This window comes from Lolium perenne, chromosome 2, assembly GCF_019359855.2.
Source record: "Lolium perenne isolate Kyuss_39 chromosome 2, Kyuss_2.0, whole genome shotgun sequence".
In the NCBI taxonomy this organism is placed as follows: domain Eukaryota; kingdom Viridiplantae; phylum Streptophyta; class Magnoliopsida; order Poales; family Poaceae; genus Lolium; species Lolium perenne.
In genome coordinates, this window is record NC_067245.2 from 197,056,593 (window position 1) to 197,079,339 (window position 22,747).

Below are 22,747 nucleotides of genomic sequence, written 5' to 3' on the forward strand. Positions count from 1 at the left end.
AAATAATTCAATTGTTTTAATTAGTAATATTAATCGGGTGACCCATCGGGATCGTGGGCATAGACTGATACCCATGCCCGACCCACGACTGATCGGGTTGCCCATGGATCGTTTCCATGGGTGAACATTGAGACTCATACCCTACCCATTCGGGTCGGGTGCCCATGGGCAGACGTACCCATGGATCGAAATGCCGACTTGAGGAGGGAGTACCGCTTGTTGAGTACGACAGTTTTCGGAGTGTGTCTCACAGCTACCGCTAGCTAATTGTTACCCTGTAGTTGAGGAATAAAATCTTGAGGATTTTTCCCGTAAAAAAAGAAAATAAATCTAAGGCATATTTTACACGGATGGTGTATATAATTTTTTAGGCTTTTTCATAGAAACATATTCATGCCTAATCTCTCTATGTGATCCATTTCATAAATAAAATCATAAAATATCTATTCACGATAAAATTATATATTTTTCTTAAAAACTAGGTTAGAGATATTTGAAAACAGGCTGATTACCTGAAACTCTTGTAGTTTCCCATTTTGTTCTTTTATATCAGTTATAAAATACTGTAGATATGGAACATGAAAAAAAATCAAATACTACTATCTCAGTTCCTTAACATATAATGTTACGGTAGTTTAAATTAAGTAGCCGGAAAGTTCTATATTTAGGACCGGAGGAGTATCTTTAATCACTGGTAGCCATGTGTGCAACAACCTGGCCAACCATTAACAAAAGCCTAATTGTCATAAAATTCATATTTTTATAATAATTTAAATAAATATGAAAATGAAATATTCTGTACCCATTTAATGACCCCCACAAAAAATTAACAAATATAAATTACATATAGACAACTAAAATGGATAAACATTCACCTTAATGAAAATATTAGTATTTTGTGTGTAATGATGTGGTAACATTGCAAATACTCTTACCTCTTCCATTTAAAATCGCCTATTTTCATTCAAATAGTATACATAAAGTAATAAAATATTATTTCATCTTGACAACTCAAATTTGATGGTTGGTCATACCCCATAAAGGTTTTCCTTGGTCTGTAGCTAAAACGTAATGTTAACACTCGAGCCGTCACTTTAGCTTGTCGTAAATCTATTTCGCAAGTGTAGTAATAATAGGAATCGAGTTCAAATCAAAATAAAGACACTTGACATTTGTTTGAGATGACCGGTCACTATTCTAACATAAGGGTATATTCTGCCTTAACTTCAAGTGAACATGTCTCTCTTCCTATGAGATGGACTTGAAATTTTGTGTCCAATCTAAACATAAATCTCCTCAGGTTGCTACTCCATGACAGATTAAAAGCTATAAACCTACATGCCAGGAAGGACTATGTGTAAAATCTTTCGGTTGCATCTTGCGTCAGGAAGACACAAATGTACACATAACACATTGTTCTTCCAAATGATTTCGTCTCGGTTCACGGTGACCCCGGTGATCATTATCAATGTGTGGTTGGATCCTCGTTCATCTTTCGCTTGTTCTCCACTCGACGGACTATGTTTCGGATCGTCGTCGTTGGTGTCTACCGGCAACGCCATGTTACTACCCCGCCGTAGTTACACCATGTCCCTGACTCTCGTGTTTATTAATAAAAAAATGGATACATATTTGTTTTCCATCAATCACAAGATTTCTTATAACTAATAAAAAAAATGGTACTCCATCGAAATGCTTGGCGAACTTTTAGTCAAAATATGGGCTAAAATGTATCTACCTCATTATATTTGCAACAAGTATTTAGAGCCGTAGTAACATGTGCAAAAAATAAATAAATAATACACGAGGTGACTCAAAATCAGTAACGGAAAGAAATGAAGAAACAGAGAAAACAGAGGAAGGAAAGCTGGAGAAGAGAAGAAGAAGAGCGAGGCACCACCGACTGGTCCAAGTCCAACCCATCCCATCTTCCCCGATCCAGAGACGACAACCCGGTTCCCCATTTTCTCTACTTCTAAACCCCACCACCGCCGCCGCCATGGCCGACGGCGCCAACCCGACGCCGACGCCGACGTCCACGCCCAGGCAAAAGGCGGTGCCGGACTGGCTCAACAGCCCGATCTGGTCCGCCCCGACCCCGCGCCACCGCTCCCCGCCCCGCGCCCCCTCCCCTCCCCCACCCCCACCTCCCAAGCCGCACCGCGATCCGGCCCCGCCGCCCCCTCCCCCGCCCGCGCGGCCCGACGGCGCCACCTCCGACTCCGACTCGGACAGCGAGGCCGCGGCCACCTCGTCCCGGTCCCACCTCGTCGCGGAGTTCAGAGTCGCGGTGAGTGCTGCCCTCCCGCCCAGGCGATCGAGACAGGATGCTTCGATTTTTTCGACTTGTTCCTTAGGTTTGTGGTTTGGGGTGCGTGCAGCTGGAGAGGAAGGTGGTGGATCTGGCGGAGCTGCGGCGGCTCGCGTGCCAGGGCGTGCCCGACGACGCTGGCGTGCGGCCCATCGTCTGGAAGGTCATTCTCTTCACCCTGTAATGCTATGTGTCCGCGCGGTTTGTTCCTACTGTTATGCCAGGGAGTGTTTGCTCTCTGAGTTAAATGCTAGAGATGTGGCATTAGCAAGAGACCACGAGCTGGATTTTTTCCTGCCCTCATCCTCGTTGATCGTTGTTGGTTTGATATATGGCAGGACGCCCTGGTTGAGTCTAGGATGTGGTTGCCATGGTTTGATTCGTCTAAATCAGCATAGTATCTGTTGAACGGTGGTGTACACATTAGATTTGTGCCAAAATACAGCCTTAACAGTGCTTTGGTCTTGAAACTTATATGAAGCATTAATAGTGAATTCATCAACATTTATTCTCACCCTCGTGGCGGCATGCATGAAATGCTCATGGAATTTACTGCTTGCTTGTGTAAGTCCAAGAGCAATCATGATTCTGGAATGGAATGTAATTTCCAAATGTATACGCATCCCGATTTACCCAGTGCATTTTTGTAGCTGCTGATAAAAGGGCTCTGCGGTCTGGTTTGTTATGATGCTTCATGTCTTGGTTAGGATGCTGACTTGATGTTCCGTCATTTATTCTATATACCTAGTACTTTTCTTGGTAGTATCATAATACTTTTGAACCTAGTGGTTTTGTAAATCATAAACCTATAACCAGATATTCCAGATTTAGAGAGTAGTCATATGGTTCATGAATATAGTTTGCATGCCAAGTTCTCAAATGAGATTGGAGTGTATTGTTTAATGTATTTTGCGAGTTGTTTTTTTCTAAATTTATGAGATGTTTTCATCTAGAGGTCTGAGGAAAGCTGCTGTTATAGGTTTAGATTAAAGATATTGTTGAAAAAACATCAAGTATATGAGGTAAAATGGATATTGTTAAATCTTCTTTTGGTCCGATGACGTGATCGGTAGTTTTTTCATTTTTTTCCTACATTACAAATTTATTTGACTTTTTTGATAGTTAGCAGCTTCTCTTGGGGTACTTACCAGCGGATCATGCTCTGTGGGCGTATGAACTGGAAAAGAAACGCTCCCAGTACAGGGCTTTCAAAGATGAGCTTCTGGTTAACCCTGTAAGTTCTAAATGCATATAGAATTGTATGTTCTACACCATTGCAAATCATCTGTTTAGATAGAAAGTGCCCTTCCCTAGGAGGGCTAGGGGAGCACCAGTGTTGGTGGATATCTGTTTAGCATCTATCCAAATCAATCATGCGCATGAAAAGTACTCCGTCAACATGTTGTTATGTTGCTGTATTTGGTGCTAGGATCTAGACAACAACCTCATGCCTGCTGGTAGAAGTTTTCCCTCCTAACGATTCGCTAGGATCGGGCAAAAATAACGATATTTTAGCAATTTGGTTTGGTTCTTTTTCCCCACTTTTAACCAACCTGCTCAATATATTTTGGTACTGGTCAGTCAGAAGTTACCCGAAGAATGGAAATGACTACTTCCAAAAAGAAGGAACACGATTCTGAAGGAACTGGGTTTCTCCCAAGGGCGGAAATTGTCCAGGACGAACACCCTCTCAGCCTTGGGAAAACTAGTGTTTGGAACCAACACTTCCAGGTAACTTGCAACTTCTTGTGAGAGGCCTCCCTTTGCAATCCACTGGTTAGTTAACTGCTATGATGAATATTTTATTGTTTTACCTACTAAAACCATTACTGTTATCCAATATTCAGGAATCTGAAACCGTAGAGCAGATTGATAGAGATGTTAAGCGTACTCATCCTGAGATGCAGTTTTTCAATGCGGGTTCTTCTGATGCCTTGGCTAATCAGGTAGGCATTTGTTTTGTTCAGATGATGCCAGTTCTTGCTTGTTTCTGGTACTTGTGTTTAGTCTAAATGTGATCTTTTTTCTAGGAGTCACTGAAGCGTATACTTACCATCTTTGCAAAGTTAAATCCGGGTATACGATATGTGCAAGGAATGAATGAAGTTTTGGCACCTCTCTACTATGTTTTCAAGAATGATCCAGACCAAAGTAATGCTGTAAGTTCTCTTTATGTGACTATTTGGTTAGAAAAAACTTCAGTTTTAATGGTTATGAAACAAACTGACCATGTTAAGACTGGTATTTCCAAACCTTATGAAGTCTGCTTCAAAATTCACGGTGTTCTTCATTTTAGATTTCTTAATTATGATATCCACCTGTAATGTTGCATTGACTGTCGGATTTTGATCATTGATTCGTATAGTAAATGATGTGACGTATCTGTATATACTTACTCTGTTTCACAATAGTTGGCACTTTTGACTATGATATTCTCGTTCTGTTTCGTAACAGCTGGTATTTTCAACGAAGATATCTGTCCCAAATGCTTGGAGCTTTTTTTTTTTTGATTATGTGTTCTCGTTGTTTGTGTCCTTATACTTTTCTTTCACATATTTGTTGTGAGGGTGCATTTTTGTCTTAACCCTCATGTAAATGATTTTTGCTGAAATGTGTGCACACTGGTGAAAACTGAAAAGTGCCAATTACTTTGAAACAGAAGCAGTACATCCCTATCCTCTAACAAAAGAAGAGTTAAGAAAGAATCATCTCATATGCAGTGTGCCAGTCCATAATGTTCAAAGAGTCAAAATGCATCTTCAGATTTTCGATTATAAAGATTCTCCTGTGGAGTTGGAAATTTAGAGATTAGGCTCAACCTAAACTTGTTAACTTCTGAGTTCTCTTCTTTAGTCTAGTCTACATAATAAGCTTGCATTCCGTGTTTTTAAGAAATAAGGATGATTATATCTACGTACTAAAATCAGACATACATTCGCCAACTCTTATCTTAGAGACCTATTACGAGGAACATGTCTCATTCTTGTAACCTACATACTATTATGCATTTTGGATTTTCTGAGGCTACATTGCATAATGCCACCCTGCTTCTGATTTTTCTTAGGCGAAAGTCATTCTCATTGAATATGGATGCTAATATCAGATAGCTTTAACCCTTATAGGCTTATACTGTGTGTTGCCATGGCATCTTGATGACCATACATTTTTTTTGTATGAACAGGCAGAAGCAGAGTCAGATGCTTTTTTCTGTTTCGTTGAGGTACTCAGTGGATTTCGAGATAACTTCTGCAAACAGCTTGACAACAGTGTTGTTGGTATACGCTCCACAATCAGTAGACTATCGCAGCTCCTGAAAAGGCATGATGAAGAGCTCTGGCGACATTTAGAGGTTGTAACCAAGGTATGGATCTAAAGTACTCTTTTGAAATTGCTTGAAGGTATTTTGTGACATTCCGTCAATTCTATATACTTAACCTACCATTGTGACACTCCATCAATTCCAGGTTAACCCACAGTTCTATGCGTTCAGATGGATCACCTTGCTATTGACACAGGAATTCAAATTCCGTGACTGCATTCACCTGTGGGATGCGTTGTTAGGTGACCCACAGGGACCTCCGGTTAGAAAACTGCCATTTCTAGTTTCATGCCGTTTGAATGTGTGGTAGTTTTCAGAGGGCACTAATGAAAATCTTTGTTTTATTGAGTGCAGGACACCTTGTTACGGATCTGCTGTGCAATGCTAATACTTGTTCGAAGACGGCTCTTGGCTGGCGACTTCACCGCAAACCTCAAGCTTCTCCAGAATTATCCACCCACAAATATTGACCACTTGATACATATTGCTAACAAATTGCGAGGGCTAGTTCCTTGTTGAACGATGGCCTCTTTTTCCTTCCAATGTTTGTTTTTTATGTTAGTATGATGTCCAAATATTATGCATTAAATATGTAAATTAACAGCAATATGCCTATGTGGTGTGGCAGTAAATTTGAGCCATTTTTTCTTGCAACATATGCCTTTTGGAGCTTGCTGTTTGTTTTTAGTGTAAATGCCATATCATGGGTTATATGCGCAGTGCCTTCAGAAAGTCTTTTTGCTGCCTGAGTACAATTGCCCCAATGCTATAAGGTTGACATATTTTGGTACTAGAAATTTCAAGATAAAATTTCCATTTTTGCTCGCACCAGAACGCACAAGGAACTGATAGTAGATCAAACAGAAGTTGTAAAACTGAACACATTACAGGTGACACCCTCAACATTGTTCCTGCAGGAACCCATAGTAGAAATATAACGTGTTGCCATTAATTCACAGGTAACCATTGAAACAATATTTGCTGTTACGGGAAGTGTATTCAAAACAATCTATGGGGTTTATCCAATCGGATCCAGGTATGTTTAGAGAGAGAAAATATCAAAGGTTTTTAATGAAAGAACATGAAACAAATCCAGGTGGCCAAAGCTGTTTCCAACACATAAATGAAGAATCTGAATCGGACGATGCAGAGGTAAGATGCCAGAGTTGAGCAAAGGATGCGCTCTGTCACTGCCGCGTGGGCCGAATATTAGATCAAGTGGCAGTGGGTGGGTTAACACAAAAATAGTGGGTATACAAGGGTGGTGAACCTGAGAATGCAAGGGTAAGGTGTTCTCCTTGCCTGAGTAGGGTAGCACCTTTTAAAAAAAGTGGTACTTTCTTTGCGGTGTTCTAAAGGAAGTAATATAATGTAGTGGAGGTTATGTTTTGGTTCATAGATCATAGGTGCATATGAACCTAAGTTTAATTGGATCCTATCTCGTTATCTTATATTCATACTATTCTCGAACGTTTTCGGTATGTCTGAGAACTTAGTACATGCAAACCAAGAAACTGCGATAACCATGAATGGTGTATTTAAACCAAAAGCAAATGAACTCAAGAAACACAAATGAGAGAGACATTGTATTGTGTCTACTGTGATTCGGCAAAATGCATGTTTTTTTTGCGGGTAGGCAAAATGCTTGACCCTAGCACAAGTAGTTTAAATTCTGTGGTTGGCAGCGCCTGGTAATTAATCTTCACACTGTAGCCCAATACTCTTTATCACCATAGATGTTTCTCCGACCTTGTGTAAAAACAGCAAAGAGAAAGCTAACTTCAATAAATTATAATAAGAACATGACATGAAGCTTAAAAATAGCATCAATTGAGGTTTAGTATTTGTGACAGACAGATAAGGTAAGCCTAAATGGACATATGGATGGAGTAAGTGGAAGTAAATTTCAGAGGGTTCAGACATATATTAGGTTCGTGACACAACGGATTGCAAACGTCAATAAAATAGCTGAAACTCGGTAGGCATCAAAGGCACATTAGAACATCTCACCAGCCGCGTCCTCCAAAGCGTCCCTCAAACGGCGCCGGATCGAGCGTTTGGAGGAAGTGTTTTCTTCGTGCCGCATTTGGGGACGTCGCACCCCAGCCGCGTCCCCCAAACGCCGCCACATAACTTATTTTAACATTAAAATACTCTCTTTTTTGCATTTTCATTTCAATAGAGGAGGAACATTCCACAAACTAATACATAATTAGGAACATGGTTTTACACAAACTAAGATATAGTTTGGAACATGGTTTTCACAAACTAATACATAGTTAAAACATTGCAAAATTAGGAAACCTAACTAGTGTTGGCATCCCAGATTTCGTATGTTCGCTGCCAAGAAAGAACACTCTCAGGCACTCTCAGTCACCAAAACTGGAAAATCCAACTGATAATGATAGCCTTGTTGGTCTTTTCGAGAAAGAACATCCAGAAACCTCCGTTACCATTTTCGCTGCGAAGAAAGAACACTCGGCGTGTTCAATCGTCCTCCTCATCGTCGTCACCGTGGTAGTGCCGGCGGAAGGACATGTCGTCAAACACCTTGATGCTCATATCCGCGCCGCCTAGGTAGGAGAATGTGAGCACGCAGCCGGCTTGGAGGTCGTGGTAGGGTGCGAAATTCTTCCAGCCGGCGTGGAGGTACATCTTGCCGCGCCCGTCGAAGAGCACGTCCACCTCCACCGGCCACCGGCCACCGACAGCAGTCGTAGCCAGCCTCCCGCAGATGCAGCGCGGCCGGCTCGTTGCCGGGACGAACTCGGCGAACTTGTCCGGCAGCCTCTGGATGCCGAGTGGGTCACCATTGAGGACGACGACAAACTCGAACGACACTTGGTGCTCTTCCTGCAGGTACGACGATGAAGATGACGACGTCGCAGGCGACGGTGACCGTGCAGCTCTGCCGCGGCCATAACCACGACCACGGCCGTGACCTCTGCTTCTACCAGCCATGGCGTCGACTCTTGAGATGGTGGCGGCTAGGGTTGAGGAGAGAGGCGCTAGGGTTTGTGTGTGAGGGACGATACGAGAGCGCCCCTTTTTATAGGCCGAAGGGAGGCGGGGGAGCGGTGGCGCTCATTAACACCGTCACGAAGAGCTAGGCGCGACGAGACGCTTCGCTGCGCCTCTGCAGGAACTGCACCGTCGCTGCACGCCAATAACTTCCATCGCGAGGTAGGCGGCCCTTAGGTTAAACTTAGAATGTGCCGCTGACGCGTCGGTCCCACCACTCCCCGCCTTGCTTTTCGTTGTGTCCAGCGTGTCCGAAGCATTCCCTGTGGACCAGGGACAGGATCAGGGCGCCGGACACCGTATTGGACCGCGCCGGACGGAAGGAGGCTTTAGGACGCGCGGCTAAGAACGAAATTTTGTCCGGCGCTCCCCAAATATCTTTGGGGGGCGCTTTGGGAAGGCGGCTGAAGATGCTCTTAGCCTGTGGCCTAAGAGAGTCAGAGTGCAACAGTATAATGGAAGTAATACACCAAAATTCTCCCGTAGTTATAAATCTCAACGTTGTATCTGCAGATTCTGCATCAAACTGTAACCTAACTATAGAGACAACCACATAACATAGATTGGTGGTTGAGTTGTTCTATACCATATAAAGTCTACCAATACACCAGTTACCTAGGTGTTCCAACAATAAATAAAACCGATTAGCAACAATTCAGTTAGCTTATATTTGTTGCATCGAAGTGCATAGAAAAATAAACAACAGGCCCTAAAATTCTTGATGCATGGATATTTCCTTTATCATTTAAAGCCTGCAGTTCTAATCATATTCTCCATTTATGAGAACTTGCCATGTGATGATTTCTTTCTAGTAACATAAAACAGGAAATCAGTGGATTGCTCTAGTGACATGTAAACTATATATTGCACTTGAACTTGTATCACTTTAAACACAAACACCAATACTTTCAACAGTACCATTATTAATCAATTTCTAATATTCTGGCATACTAACTGAAGAAACTTCCAATATTTAAAAACAAGATGATTGAGAGAACGTTTGAGCGACGCCATTCCAATCAATTCAGACCAGAGGGTTTGATTTCAAATAAAACAGTATTACTGCATCAGATTTTGCAATGCGCATTGCATAGAAGAAACGGCTGCAAAAAATCCAGAGACCAGCTACATTTGGGACTGAAGACTCCTAAAAAAATGACCAAACACTCGGCTTTTATTGGCATATAAACGATGGATACAAATGGAAATTGCATAGAACTAAACAAAAGAAGATGAAGCTAGCTGCAAGATTCTGTCGGAACTCGGAATGGCACGAGATCCACGCTCCGGTGCGTATAAGTGACGTGCTGGGAAAGTTCAATGATCTTCTGTTGTCAAATAAGGTGCAGCCACTTTGTCCGTGTAGGCACATTTGAACTCGTGGGAAGCTTGTCACAGAAAAGTTCTTGCGAGCCATCTCCAACAGCTTACCCAGATTTCCCCACCGAGTCATGCAAGCCATTTATTCATGCATGCCTACCTATGTGTACCATCTATTCCTGGCATATAGTTCGTAGATACAACACGCAAGGTATGGGTTGGTCTTTCGGCTCTGAATGCTCATGATCTTTGGAGGCAAAAAGAGCACATCCCATCTTTACACTGGAGCCGTCCAACTCTGGAGAAGGCTACCCTAGCAATGACGAAAACAATACAATGAAATATATATCCAGAATGTTTTACCAGGACAGACACAACATATATACAATTGTCACGCTACATTTGAAATTTCACAACTACTGCATGATAACAACCGTAGTTAGCACATCTGCCACAGGTTGCCATCATCCTGGATCATGAGGGGGCCTTACTAGATTTAGTGGATAAAGCAGATTCAGCCACTAATTTCCAACTTGACATGATCGACAAGAAGGTCAAGGTCATACATTACAATTATTTTCAGGGTAAACACTGAATCATCTGGACAGCGATGCTTCACAGTTCACATATGCAGTAGGTACAATGTCAAATTTGACAAGATGCATTGACAATAGCAACGACAACATCCAGCAAGATTTATGTTCTTGAGCTAAGCTTCTTCAGTCGGTGTGAATTCCACCCATGAAGGTCCTTGGGTCAGGGCAGGTACCACTGAACTGAGCCTGCGAGAAGTCAAACCCTGGATTCTGCATGCACATAACATACGTATAAATGACAACACCAATGCAGATATGTCATAAAATACTCAAAAGACAGTCTCTCCATTTCACAAATTCAAGTTGGTCTTTGCCTATTCATAGTCTTCAATGTCAGACTTTTACTGACATTGTATTGAAATATACTGCTCCCTCTACCCCATAATATAAGGTGCTATTACAACATAATAACTACATACTAACTCCATTCCAGATTATAAGACGTTTTGGTAGGCTAGGTAGTATAATAGGAAGTATTTAGCAGCATAGTAATCCAATGGCACAATTTATGTACTACCTCTGTCCATAAATATATGTCTTAGATTGCCGAATATGAAAATAATAATAGTATATAACTACATACTAACTCCATTCCAGATCATAAAACGTTTTCGTAGGCTAGGTAGTATGATAGGAAGTATTTTAGCAACATAGTAATCCAATGGCACAATTTGTACTACCTCTGTCCAAGTGTCCATAAATACATGTCTTAGATTTGTCAAATTTTGGATGTATGTAGACACTATATAGTGTATAGATACATCCAAATTTAGACAAATCTAAGACATCTATTAATGGATGGAGGGAGTAGTAAATATAGTATTTATCATATTAATGGGCAAAGTTGGAAAAGAATTATAGCACTGATCCCATGGTTACTTATATTTAATGATGGATAGAGAGCACTAGTATAAAGAACAACAGCATGTCGGTATGATTGTTACTCAAGTATATTTCCTTCCGAGTAGTATGGCTCATGCCATTCCAGTTTGCAAAAAGAATCCTGCAAGATTGTTAGTAGTTTCAAGTCCCAACTACATTTTCTTATAACATGGTAACTTTTTCACTCCCCTTATGTTTTCTCATTGTGACAGGTACACAATAAACCTTGGTGTTTGGTTCCTAAAATGTTCAGCAAATATGGGAGATGCTAGCATATCCAAGTCCCAACAAACTTATCAAATTACAAGTGAGAAGTTGACCGAAAATTGCTTATTTGCGATGCACATGGATGGAAGATAAGCAAGATTGCCCGTACTGCCATACAACCAACACCTGCTATCATATAGCCAGCTCATTCCAGTTATTTCCAGACCTTACCATTGCTATGGCCTATGGGTACGTTTGGTTTGCAGCCAATGCCAGCCTTACCAAAACTTGGCCCGACCGTGACCCATCGGCAGCCATTTGGTTGGACACCAATAATTTGGCTAGCCCAGCCCAGTCCAACCACGCGCAATGCAATTTTCGCCAATGCATCGGCAAGATGAAAGCAGTCGAATCCTTCGCCAGAGAATTGGTACGCCAAAATTTGGTAGGGCTTGTTGGGGCTTAAAACGAACGCGTCCTATATTTGCCTGGAGGGGCCAGGGATGTACAGTGTACACTTTGGAGACCAAATTAGGTTACCTACTAGTAAGCATTTTCAGTCAAGAGTCACGGCCCAACAGGTATGTGAATCATATTGCATACCCATTGGGACCTTCTACTGGTAACTAGCCAGGCCTGGTACAGTTCCCAGTGAAACTGGCTAGGCTCCTGATTCGATGACCCTGAACAACATTGCTACATATTGGTGATATTTTGGATATCCTACTCTGATTTAACCATACCATCTCATCTGCGCATTAAAGTTATCTTGCAGGTGACACATTAATATGGTTTTGCATACGATGTAGTTTGCTAACAAAACTAAGCTTGGCAAATGATTTCTTTTGACCATTTCTATAATTTGATTGAGGCATTAGTGTATTGCAGCACCAACAACTATTCCATTGATATCAGATACTTCTTCATATCACATACTACTGATAGGGCAATAAGCATGTGCAAAATTGAGAAGAAGAAAAACTATTCAGACACTGATCCGTGAGTGAGGCGGAGTTAACTAGACAGAAAAGGGATTACACAAACAGAAAGGAAACCATGCATGTACAGTGAACTGGTTATACCTCTTCTTGAAATCTTTGATAAAGGGAATACACAAACAGAAAGGAAATTATGCATGTACAGTGAATTGGTTATACCTCCTCTTGAAACCTTTGCAGCATAAGACGTTTTTGTTCCTCATCTGCAGCATATGGATCTAAGCTACCTTGACCTTGTATTGGAGATGCCCATGTTTTCCCCTTTTCCCTTTTTTGCAGAGTTATATGCAATTCACCATCCTCTGTAGTGTAGTCACCATCATCCACATTAAAAAAAGTATAGAGCGGCAAAAGGCACTAATGACTTAAATGTCAACATAGCTATCTCACTGATGCAAAATTTCGTATGAGGGACCTCTACGCCTTGCCAGAACACCCTTATGCAGTTATACCAGACCAATCAATCCTATATTATCAGTTTACCGCTAGCACACAATCCACTAAATCACTGCAGTGCGTGGGTGCACTGAATAGATCTAAGGCATCTTTCTACCTACGGTTATTGGGATTTTTTATGATGGATTTATGATCAGCGAAAAAGGTCTTCCTATGTCACTACATACGCCACTCCAGAAGAGCTAAATGCAGTAAAAACTCATATGCAAGTTGCCAATAAGCTGATTGCGCTTTCTAGTTTTTCAACTAACCAAAACAGATAAATTCACCAGTAATTCCAAAAGCTTTTCATCAAAGCCTACATCGAAGCTAAAATAAACATCATCTGCATTACTGGCAGTAGAGTGCGCATTCACCAACTGCACGCTAGATTGAATTTGTAGGCACCACACTGGTTTGATAGTTCCAGGGAAAACTGTCTACTAGAGGTGAATAAAACTGCACACAACAAGTTCAAAAAACAAGCATATGATGTCAGAAATCCCAAGCAAAGAACCATTTAATGCTGCTGCAACTCCGAGTACAGAAGATTAGCAAATCTACCAGAAAAAATACTCTACAACTACAAGAAATGAGGCAACAAATTGGCAACATATTGACATATCTTACTCCAGAATCAAGGCTACTGTGCTCCACATAATTCACAGGAGAGGCAATGTGAAGACCAAGAATTGCAGGAGGTAGAGAATTGAGACCTACCTATTGTCCAGAAAGACGAATCTGTCTTCACGGGGAGCATAAGGTCATGCTGCAAAACCCAACCATATGTCAATTCTCTTACAGAAACAGACATAATTTACAAGAAAGAACTTAACATTTAGCACGGACTCAAACGGAATCGAATTGGAAGAGAGAGTGAACCACGGACGTTGAGGTAGGGCGGGTTGCCGCGGATGCCGACCTCGACGTGGCCGGCCTTGATCACGCAGCTAATCAGCTTGGTGGGCACGTTCTTGGGGAGCTCAATGTACATGTTCACCTCCTCCAGCGTCTGGTCCCATTCGAAGACCTTCTGCCCTGCGCTCCCCATCCAATCCACGAAGAGGGGGGAGGAAATCTAGGTTGAGGCGGGTGCTGGAACACTCTAGAAGAGCGCGTACCGCCAGATGGGGGAGGCTTACCGTTGTGGACGAAGGCATGGCGCTTCTCGGGAGCCAGCTTCTCGGCCATGGCCACGCGATTCGGCGCTCCTAGAATCTAATGTCTTCGTGCGAGGAACGCGAAGGTTGCGGGAGACGGAGAAGACGAGCAGCTGCAGGAGCCCCCGCCGGCGAGGTCAGCGGCGACTAGGGTTTGGTGGTGGCGTCGATTTGCGTGGAGTGCTCGCAGCGGAGCAACCGAGTGCAGAGGATTCGTGGAGGAGGTCGAGAGGAACCCGTGGATGTTGCTAGTGTCGCAGGGGGGCTGCCGGAGCCGTCAGAGCCGGCGGCGACGGCGGTCTGCGCTGGCCAATATAGTGGGAGAAGAGAAGAGAACGTCAGGCTGCTCAGACTGGGAGGGATGACTTCTCGATAACTGAAGTCTATAAATTATGGCAAAATTTTGATTCTCTACAAAATGTCGTATGATGTGTAGGGAGAAAAACCACTTTCAGAATTTTACAACGCTTGTGCTGGAAGCGAGGTGAGATTCGAATCATGATTCGAATGTTAGAAAGCTGAATAAATGTGTCATAACATCAATCTCAACTTCAAAGCCAATACATTTTTTCGATAAAGGAAATATATTAATTTAGAGATAACAATTACACCCAGCCTTTGCAACAACGCAATACCATGCACATAATAAAAAAAAGTCCGTTACGATATTCCAGCCCTAACAACAACAATACATCCACCACGTGAACTCCAAACTCTTCAGAAGTGGAGCCTCCAAGAAAAGAATAGTGCATAAACGCCGTCATCGCCCGATCAAAAGACCTTAGGTTTTCACCCTGAAGATAGTCTCCGCTCTCAAGGACATTGCCTTCAACAAGATCATTGTCAGACACAACCTTAGATTTTTATCCTGATATGTAAGACTCGCAACTTCACTTGTGTTGTCGTCCCCACTTGTATACTGCTACTGGAAGCCCAGAATACCAAGCAAGACCCTTAAAATCGCAAAGACTCAAACCTTCACTGGCCTTCATGATATTTTTCGCCTCTCATTTCACCATGGATCAAAAGATCATCTGATGGCAACATAGGGCAGAGCTTCGCGCTGCTCTCTCCAGAACTAAACCGTCGGAATAAAGCATGTGTGCGCACGATCGAATACCACTGTCACATTCGTCAGCGAACTCTAGGCATAACGTGCACCATTCGGCAGAGCCTTCCCGAACTCGACACTCCAGCCAAATCCAGTAGGACATGCATCAAGCAGATCTTCATCTTGGCGCGAGATCGATGAACCATAGGACCACCGCCTTTATTCAGGCCGAGTCCCCACTCAACCGACCATCCTCGTCGTCGTCACACCGAAACCGGCAGAATAAACGGCCATGGGATGCGGGTAGGAGCCAGCAGGCTACACAGCAGCCCTCGACATCCACGAAACCTCGGCCCACCAAGCCCATCTGGACCCAGATCGGGCCCTGGCCGCACCTCCGCCGACAGCAATCAGAGGCTACCGCCGACATCATCCACCGAGGGCCGCCGCTGCCCTAGTTGTCGGTCGCCTCCGCATCCCACCACCAGCCACATCACCGCCCGCCCCACCGCGCCGCCACAGGACGGCGGGCCAAGGCGGGGGACCTAGAACCGCGGCGTGCCTCCACCGTCGGGCGAGACAGCCGCCGCCTGACCGGGAATGCCGCCCACGACCATCCCATCGATGCCGCCCTAGCCGCACCTACGAACAACCGACGCGATCCTCCACCCCCATCACCTTTGGTACCAGGGGCCGCCGCCACCGCTGAAAGAACATCTCTCACATTATGTTTTGTGTGTTTGATGTCAATATATATGATACACTAATGTTTGTTTAAGTGGTACAGGGATTACATAGATATTTATTCATGTGTGTTGGATTTGATCGTGTGTCAAAAAGGATTCAGAAAAAGTTTGGCCAGGCCGGATAATCCGGCCCCCCTGTTTTTGGCTAAGTGTTTCAGGAATTTTGGCTCTGGAAGGGGGCCGGACATTTGGCCGGATAATGTCCCGGTATTGTACCAGGGCCGGATTATCCGGGCCGGATATTTTGGTAATATCCGGCCCCCCGTTTTTCGCTAAGGACTGGAAGAAAATCAACTCTGGAAGGAGGCCGGACATTTGGCCGGACATTGTCACTCTTTTGCCCCGAAGACCGGATTATCCGGGGGGGCGGATTATCCGGCCCTTACTTAGGCCGGATTATCCGGCCCCCCGGAAACTGCAACGGCTCCATTTTGAGTGGGGGTATAAATACCCCCCTTCTTCCTCCTTGCCTCTTTGCTCAATGATTGCACAAGAATTCTGCCAAGCCACCTCCATTAGAGCCAACTCAAAGAAAGTCAAGATTTGCAAGATCTCCTTCCTCCCCCAACCAAATCTCTTGATCTTTGGAGATTCGAAGGAGAAGACACCGATCTACATCCTCACCGAAGCGTTTTTCATTTCCCCCTCTCTTGTTTGAGGGATCTCATGCTAGTGTTCCGATTTGGTTCCCTAGTTGATTTGTGTTGATGTATTGTTGTTGATTGTTGTGTTGTAACAGATTTGGGAGCCTCCAATTTGGTTGTGGATGTGTGCCCCAAGAACCTTGTAAAGGCCCGGTTTCCGCCTCGAGGAAATCCCTTAGTGGAAGTGGGCTAGGCCTTCGTGGCGTTGCTCACCGGAGATCTGAGTGAAGCCTTCGTGGCTGTTGGTTTGGCTTTCGTAGCAACCACACTCCTCCAAACGTAGACGTACCTTCTTGCAAAGGAAGGGAACTACGGGAATCATCTCCGTGTCATCGCGTGCTCCACTCTCGGTTACCTCTATCCTATTCTCTCTATATTGCTTAGATATCTTGCTTAGTTGGTAGCCTTGTCATATAGGTAAATTCACTTAGTTGCATATCTAGAGAATTTACCTTTTGTGTCAAGCCTAAATTGAAAAAGAACTAAAAATTGGTTAGCACCTATTCACCCCCCCCCTCTAGGTGCGGCATACGATCCTTTCAATTGGTATCGTAGCCTCGGCTCTTATTTCGGCTTAACCGCCTAAGAGTATGCCGGACGAGGAGTCCTCGGAAGGGGCCGCCAAGATGGTCTCCGTGGAAGACTTCAATTCGTTGAAGTCTCTGGTGGAAGCCCAAATGGAAAGCATGAAAAAGATGATTGCCGAGCTTTTGGCTCCGGCCCTTTCCAAGGCTCCTAGAGTAGAGGTTAAAGACACGGGTGTGTTACATGAGGGAGAGGCTTCGGACTTACCCTCATCTACCAAACCCGTGGAAGGTGATAACTTAAACACTATCAAATCCCCCATTGCATCTCCTAAGGGAACTAGTGAAAGTGAGAGCTACAATCGAGTACCTCCACCTTTCCAATCACCCGATATACCGGTTCCCATGCCTCATTTGAACATTAGGGGCGACCCACCTAAGTTTTCTATTGAGGATTTCGATACTTGGCAATTTGAGTTCCGCTCTCATGTTTGTAGTGCCTCCAATGAATTATGGAGAATCATCAAGGTGGGCTTCAAGCCATACAACCCCGACAATTTGACTAGAAGAGAAGCCATTGAGAGTCAACTCAACAACACCGCCTTGCACATGATTCAATCAAGTGTGGGGACAAAGGAATTGCATCGTGTCCGGAACTACACCACCGCCAAGGAAGCTTGGGATGGTTTGACCGCGAGTTGCATTGGAAGTGAGAGTACAAGGAGGAACAAGTATAATGCTCTCAAGAATAAAGCCGAAGGATTCTTGAGGCTACCGGATGAAGATCATGAAGATATGTATGGAAGACTTCTCACCGTTGCCGATGCCTTCCGGCTTATTGGTGCCACCCACATAAATGACTCTTGGATCAAGGAGAAGTACATTGAATGCATGATGCCATTTGTACCCATCGATGTCAAGACTCTTGTGGGGAGGGAATGCTATTCCTCTCTCACCTCTCAACAAGTCGTGCACGAGATGCAAGCTCTCAAGGTGCTTGAGGAAGCCTCTCATGATTCTCGCAATCGTGCTCTTGGGATGGCAAAAGGTTCCAACCTTGCCTTGGTGGTCAACTCCGTCGATGAAGTGCCCCCTCAAGAATCTTATAGGGCATCTTGGAGCATGACCTATCCGGAAGATTTGCAATGCCACTACCATGACCACATGGCCTTCCATGCAAAGTCGTTTTGGATTGATCCCTCCAAGGCCAAGGAAGACAACATCAAGAGGAACAACAAAAGTGGGTTCACAAGCTTTGGTCCAAAGACAAGATCAAGCTACAATTGTGATGACAAGCGCCACTTTATTGCCGAATGCCCCTATGAGAATAGAGAGCTTCATAATGGGAGGCTCATTCCCAAGGACAAGAGCAAAGATTCAAAGGGCAAATATTCAAAGCCCCTCAACAAGAAGTTCTACAACAACAAGACCAAGAAGGGCAAGAGGCCCTCAAGAGTTGTGCTAGTAACAAGAGAAGAATATTCTACCGATGAAGTTGAAAGTTCTAGTGGTGATGAAGATGAAGAAAGCTCAAAAGAATTGGCCGCCATCGCCACCACCAACACACCCTCTTCATCTCTCTTTGAATCTCCCAATGAGAACCCTCATATCAAGAATGCACATTGCTTCATGGCAAGGTCCTCCTTGGACACACCTATTGTGCTATCAACTCAAGAAGAGTATACCTCCGGAGATGATGATGTTGATGATGAAGAAGATGCAACCTCTAATGGATTGGTCGCTCTTGCCTCCCTCTCCACTAACTCTTCATCACCAAGTGAATCCCCCAATGAGGTCATTCATGTGGAGGAAGAAAGTTGCCTTATGGCTAAAACCTCCGAGGTATCATCCCCTAACCCCTCTATGCCTAACATATCTAGTGATCTAGGGGTTGATGATGATAGTCTCAAAGTGAAACAAGAAATGCTAGAGTTTGATGATTTCATTCTTAACCTACAAGGTAACACTAAGAAGCATGTTTCTAGCCTCATGGTTCGTATAGCTCAACAAGGTGATATGCTTGAGAAAAAGGGTCAAATAGAGAGAGAAGACTCTCTTGAAATCCATGCTCTTAAAAATGCTCTTGAGGAGAGTCAAGAAACTATAGCCTCCCTTGAGGAGAGGCTAGAAACTCTTGAAGAGCCTCAAGATAAAATTAACAAGCTCACAAAAGCTAGAGATCTTGCTAGGGCTAAGTCTAAAGTGCTTAAAAAGGAAAAGGCCCAATTTGAGGTTGATCATGAGAAACTTGTGAAAGGTCTAGATGAACTAGACAAAGCTCACAAAGCTTTGAAGAGTGAATACACTCTCTTATCCAAGTCTTATGAGCAACTTCAAATTAGGCTTGCCTCATATGATGTGCCTAGCTCCTCCACTCCTTCATGTGATCATGCAAATGTTATTGAGGAAAATGCTAGGTTAAAAGATGAACTTGCTAGGACCTCCTCTCCCCAAAGTAAACTTTCCTTGGATGATCTTTTGAGTAAGCAAAGGTTAAACAATGGGAAGGAGGGACTTGGTTTCAATGCCAAGGCTAAAAAGGCAAACAAGAAAAAGACCAAGTCCGCACATGAGAAAGCCAATGGTGAACCCCGAAAGGGCAACACCATTAATGATGATGGTGCGGGAATAGTTAATCCTCACTATGTTCTCTTTAAAGATTATTATGGTGATGTTTATGCTAAGTATGTTGGTCCTTATGATGGTTATGTTGCTTGGTCTATTTGGGTCCCAAAGACCCTTGTTGCTAACAAAAGAGGACCCATTGAAAAATGGGTACCTAAATCCAAGAATTGATCTCATGTAGGACTATGCCGCCGGAGGTTCAAAATGGGTACTTGATAGTGGATGTACAAGTCATATGACCGGCGGCAAGAACCTCGTCAAGGAGTTGAGGCCTAACATAAATGATATCACCGTCTCCTTTGGCGATAATTCTACATCCGAGGTATTGGGTTTTGGCAAGGTTGTGGTTGCACACAACATTACTCTTGTGGATGTCATGCTTGTCAAAACCCTTGGTTACAATTTGCTTTCCGTTTCCGCCCTTGGCAAGATGGGTTTCGCCGTCTTTATTGATAATGATATTGTGGTCCTCTTGTGGAGCAAGACTCTAAAAGTCGCATTCGTTGGGTATCGCGAACACAACTTGTATGTGGTGGACTTTTCGGGGACCACCACGTCAAGTGCGATGTGCCTATTCGGAAAGGCGGACGTGGGTTGGTTGTGGCATCGCCGCCTAGCCCATGTCAACATGAGAACTTTGCAAAGTCTTCACAAGGGGAACCATATTGTGGGACTAATGGAAAATGTGTCTTTTGCCAAAGATCGTGTTTGTAGGGCTTGTGTTGAAGGCAAAATGCATGACTCTCCGCATCCAAGCAAGACCATCATCTCTTCCAAGAGGATCTTGGAGCTCCTTCATGTGGACCTCTTTGGTCCCGTTACTCATGCAAGTCTTGGTGCGAAGAAACATTGCTTGGTGATTGTCGATGACTACTCAAGATACACTTGGGTCTACTTTCTCAAGACGAAAGATGAGACTCAACAAATATTCATTGACTTTGCTACCGAGGTGCAACGCCAACACAACCTCCTCATTATGGCAATAAGAAGTGACAACGGCTCCGAGTTCAAGAACTACACACTCAATGATTTTCTTAGTGATGAGGGGATTCGTCATCAATATTCCGCTGCTTACACCCCCACAACAAAATGGTGTTGCGGAGAGGAAGAACCGGACTCTTATGGATATGGCAAGGTCTATGATGGCGGAGTATAAATCCCGCTATAACTTTTGGGCCGAAGCCATCTCCACCGCTTGTCACTCCTCCAACCGGCTCTATCTCCGCAAGGGCTTGAACAAGACTCCATATGAAATACTCACCGGGAACAAGCCTAATATCTCATACTTCAAGGTGTTCGGGTGTAAGTGTTTCTACCAAATCAAAGGAGTCCGTTTGTCTAAATTTGCTCCTAAAGCTTTGGAGGGTATATTTGTTGGTTACGGTGCCGAATCTCACACTTATAGAATCTTTGATGTATCCTCCGGGATTATCATTGAATCTTGTAGTGTGAAATTCGAAGAAAATGATGGCTCCCAAGTGGGGCAAGTTGATGTTTGTGCAGGTGATGAAATACCTCAAGATGCCATAGTAAGAATGGGTGTGGGATTTTTCCGCCCCATTGAGGGACACGGTGTGGCGTCTCGGGAAGGACTATGCTCTACCACGGTGGAGCCCTCATCTTCTCAACATCAACAAACCCCATCAAGTGAAGCAAATGATGCACCAACCCAAGAACAAGAACAAAACCCTCCCCTTGTGTGCAAGATCAAGGACAAGATCAAGGACAAGACCAAGAACAAGATCAACCACGGATTCATGATGGATCCGATGAGTATCCTTTCAACATTCAAGATCAAGCACATGAGGATGAGCAACCTCAAGTAATTGAGGAAGCTCAAGTTGAAGGTCAAGACGGGGACCCAAATGGTCAAGATGATCAAGTGACACCTCCAAGGCCAAGAAGAACCAAGGAGGAGATCGAGGCCGTCGTTTAGCAAGAAGAGATAGGACCCTTGAAATTCGTGGACACACTCATGATAAGGTCCTCGGTGATGTTCGAGCAAAAGTCTCCACAAGAAGGCAATTGGCTAACTTTAGCAATCATCATGCCTATATCTCCGTAGTGGAACCCAAGAAAGTATTTGAAGCTCTTGAAGATTCGGATTGGGTGGAAGCTATGCATGAGGAACTCAACAACTTCAAGCGCAACAAAGTGTGGACCTTAGTAGAGAAGCCAAAGGAGTGCCGCAATGTTATAGGCACTAAATGGATATTCAAGAACAAGCAAGATGAGTTTGGAAATATTGTGAGGAACAAGGCAAGATTGGTGGCTCAAGGTTTCTCTCAAGTTGAAGGAATTGACTTTGGAGAGACCTATGCTCCCGTGGCTCGTCTTGAGTCCATCCGTATCCTTCTTGCTTATGCATCGCATCATAACTTTAAGCTTCAACAAATGGATGTGAAAAGTGCTTTTCTTAATGGTCCTTTGCATGAAGAGGTGTATGTTAAGCAACCCCGGGGTTCGAGGATCTCAACTTTCCTAACCATGTCTACAAGCTTGATAAAGCACTTTATGGTCTCAAGCAAGCTCCTAGAGCTTGGTATGAGCACCTTAAGGAATTGTTGGTAGACCGTGGGTTTGATGTTGGGCTAATCGACCCCACTCTTTTTACTAAGAGGGTCAATGGGGAGCTTTTCGTTTGCCAATTATATGTTGATGATATTATATTTGGCTCTACTAACAAAGCTTTCAATGATGAATTCTCAAAGCTTATGACCGATAGGTTCGAGATGTCTATGATGGGAGAGATGAAGTTTTTCCTTGGTTTTGAGATCAAGCAATTGAGAGAAGGAACCTTCATCAACCAAGCAAAATATCTCCAAGACATGCTCAAGAGGTTCAAGATGACCGAGTTGAAGGGTGTGGCCACTCCTATGGTTACCAAATGTCATCTTGCACTTGATCC

The 22,747-nt window shown here is 43.7% G+C and overlaps 2 protein-coding genes across 2 annotated transcripts; one reads left to right on the plus strand and one right to left on the minus strand.

Moving 5' to 3' along the window:
- Nucleotides 1–1,949: 1,949 nt before the first annotated feature.
- LOC127334324 (uncharacterized) lies at nucleotides 1,950–6,284 on the plus strand. The gene is made up of 9 exons (XM_051360756.2): nucleotides 1,950–2,290; nucleotides 2,382–2,474; nucleotides 3,441–3,545; nucleotides 3,893–4,042; nucleotides 4,159–4,257; nucleotides 4,342–4,470; nucleotides 5,493–5,672; nucleotides 5,776–5,892; nucleotides 5,985–6,284. Exons 1-9 carry the CDS (start codon nucleotides 2,000–2,002, stop codon nucleotides 6,147–6,149), a joined length of 1,329 nt encoding a protein of 442 aa, XP_051216716.1. The 5' UTR covers nucleotides 1,950–1,999; the 3' UTR covers nucleotides 6,150–6,284.
- Nucleotides 6,285–10,291: 4,007 nt separating this feature from the next.
- Nucleotides 10,292–14,628, minus strand: LOC127334325 (uncharacterized). The gene is made up of 5 exons (XM_051360757.1): nucleotides 14,232–14,628; nucleotides 13,979–14,127; nucleotides 13,810–13,858; nucleotides 12,814–12,956; nucleotides 10,292–10,777 (listed from the first exon to the last, which is right to left on the minus strand). Exons 1-5 carry the CDS (start codon nucleotides 14,278–14,280, stop codon nucleotides 10,691–10,693), a joined length of 477 nt encoding a protein of 158 aa, XP_051216717.1. The 5' UTR covers nucleotides 14,281–14,628; the 3' UTR covers nucleotides 10,292–10,690.
- Between the last annotated feature and the right edge of the window lie 8,119 nt (nucleotides 14,629–22,747).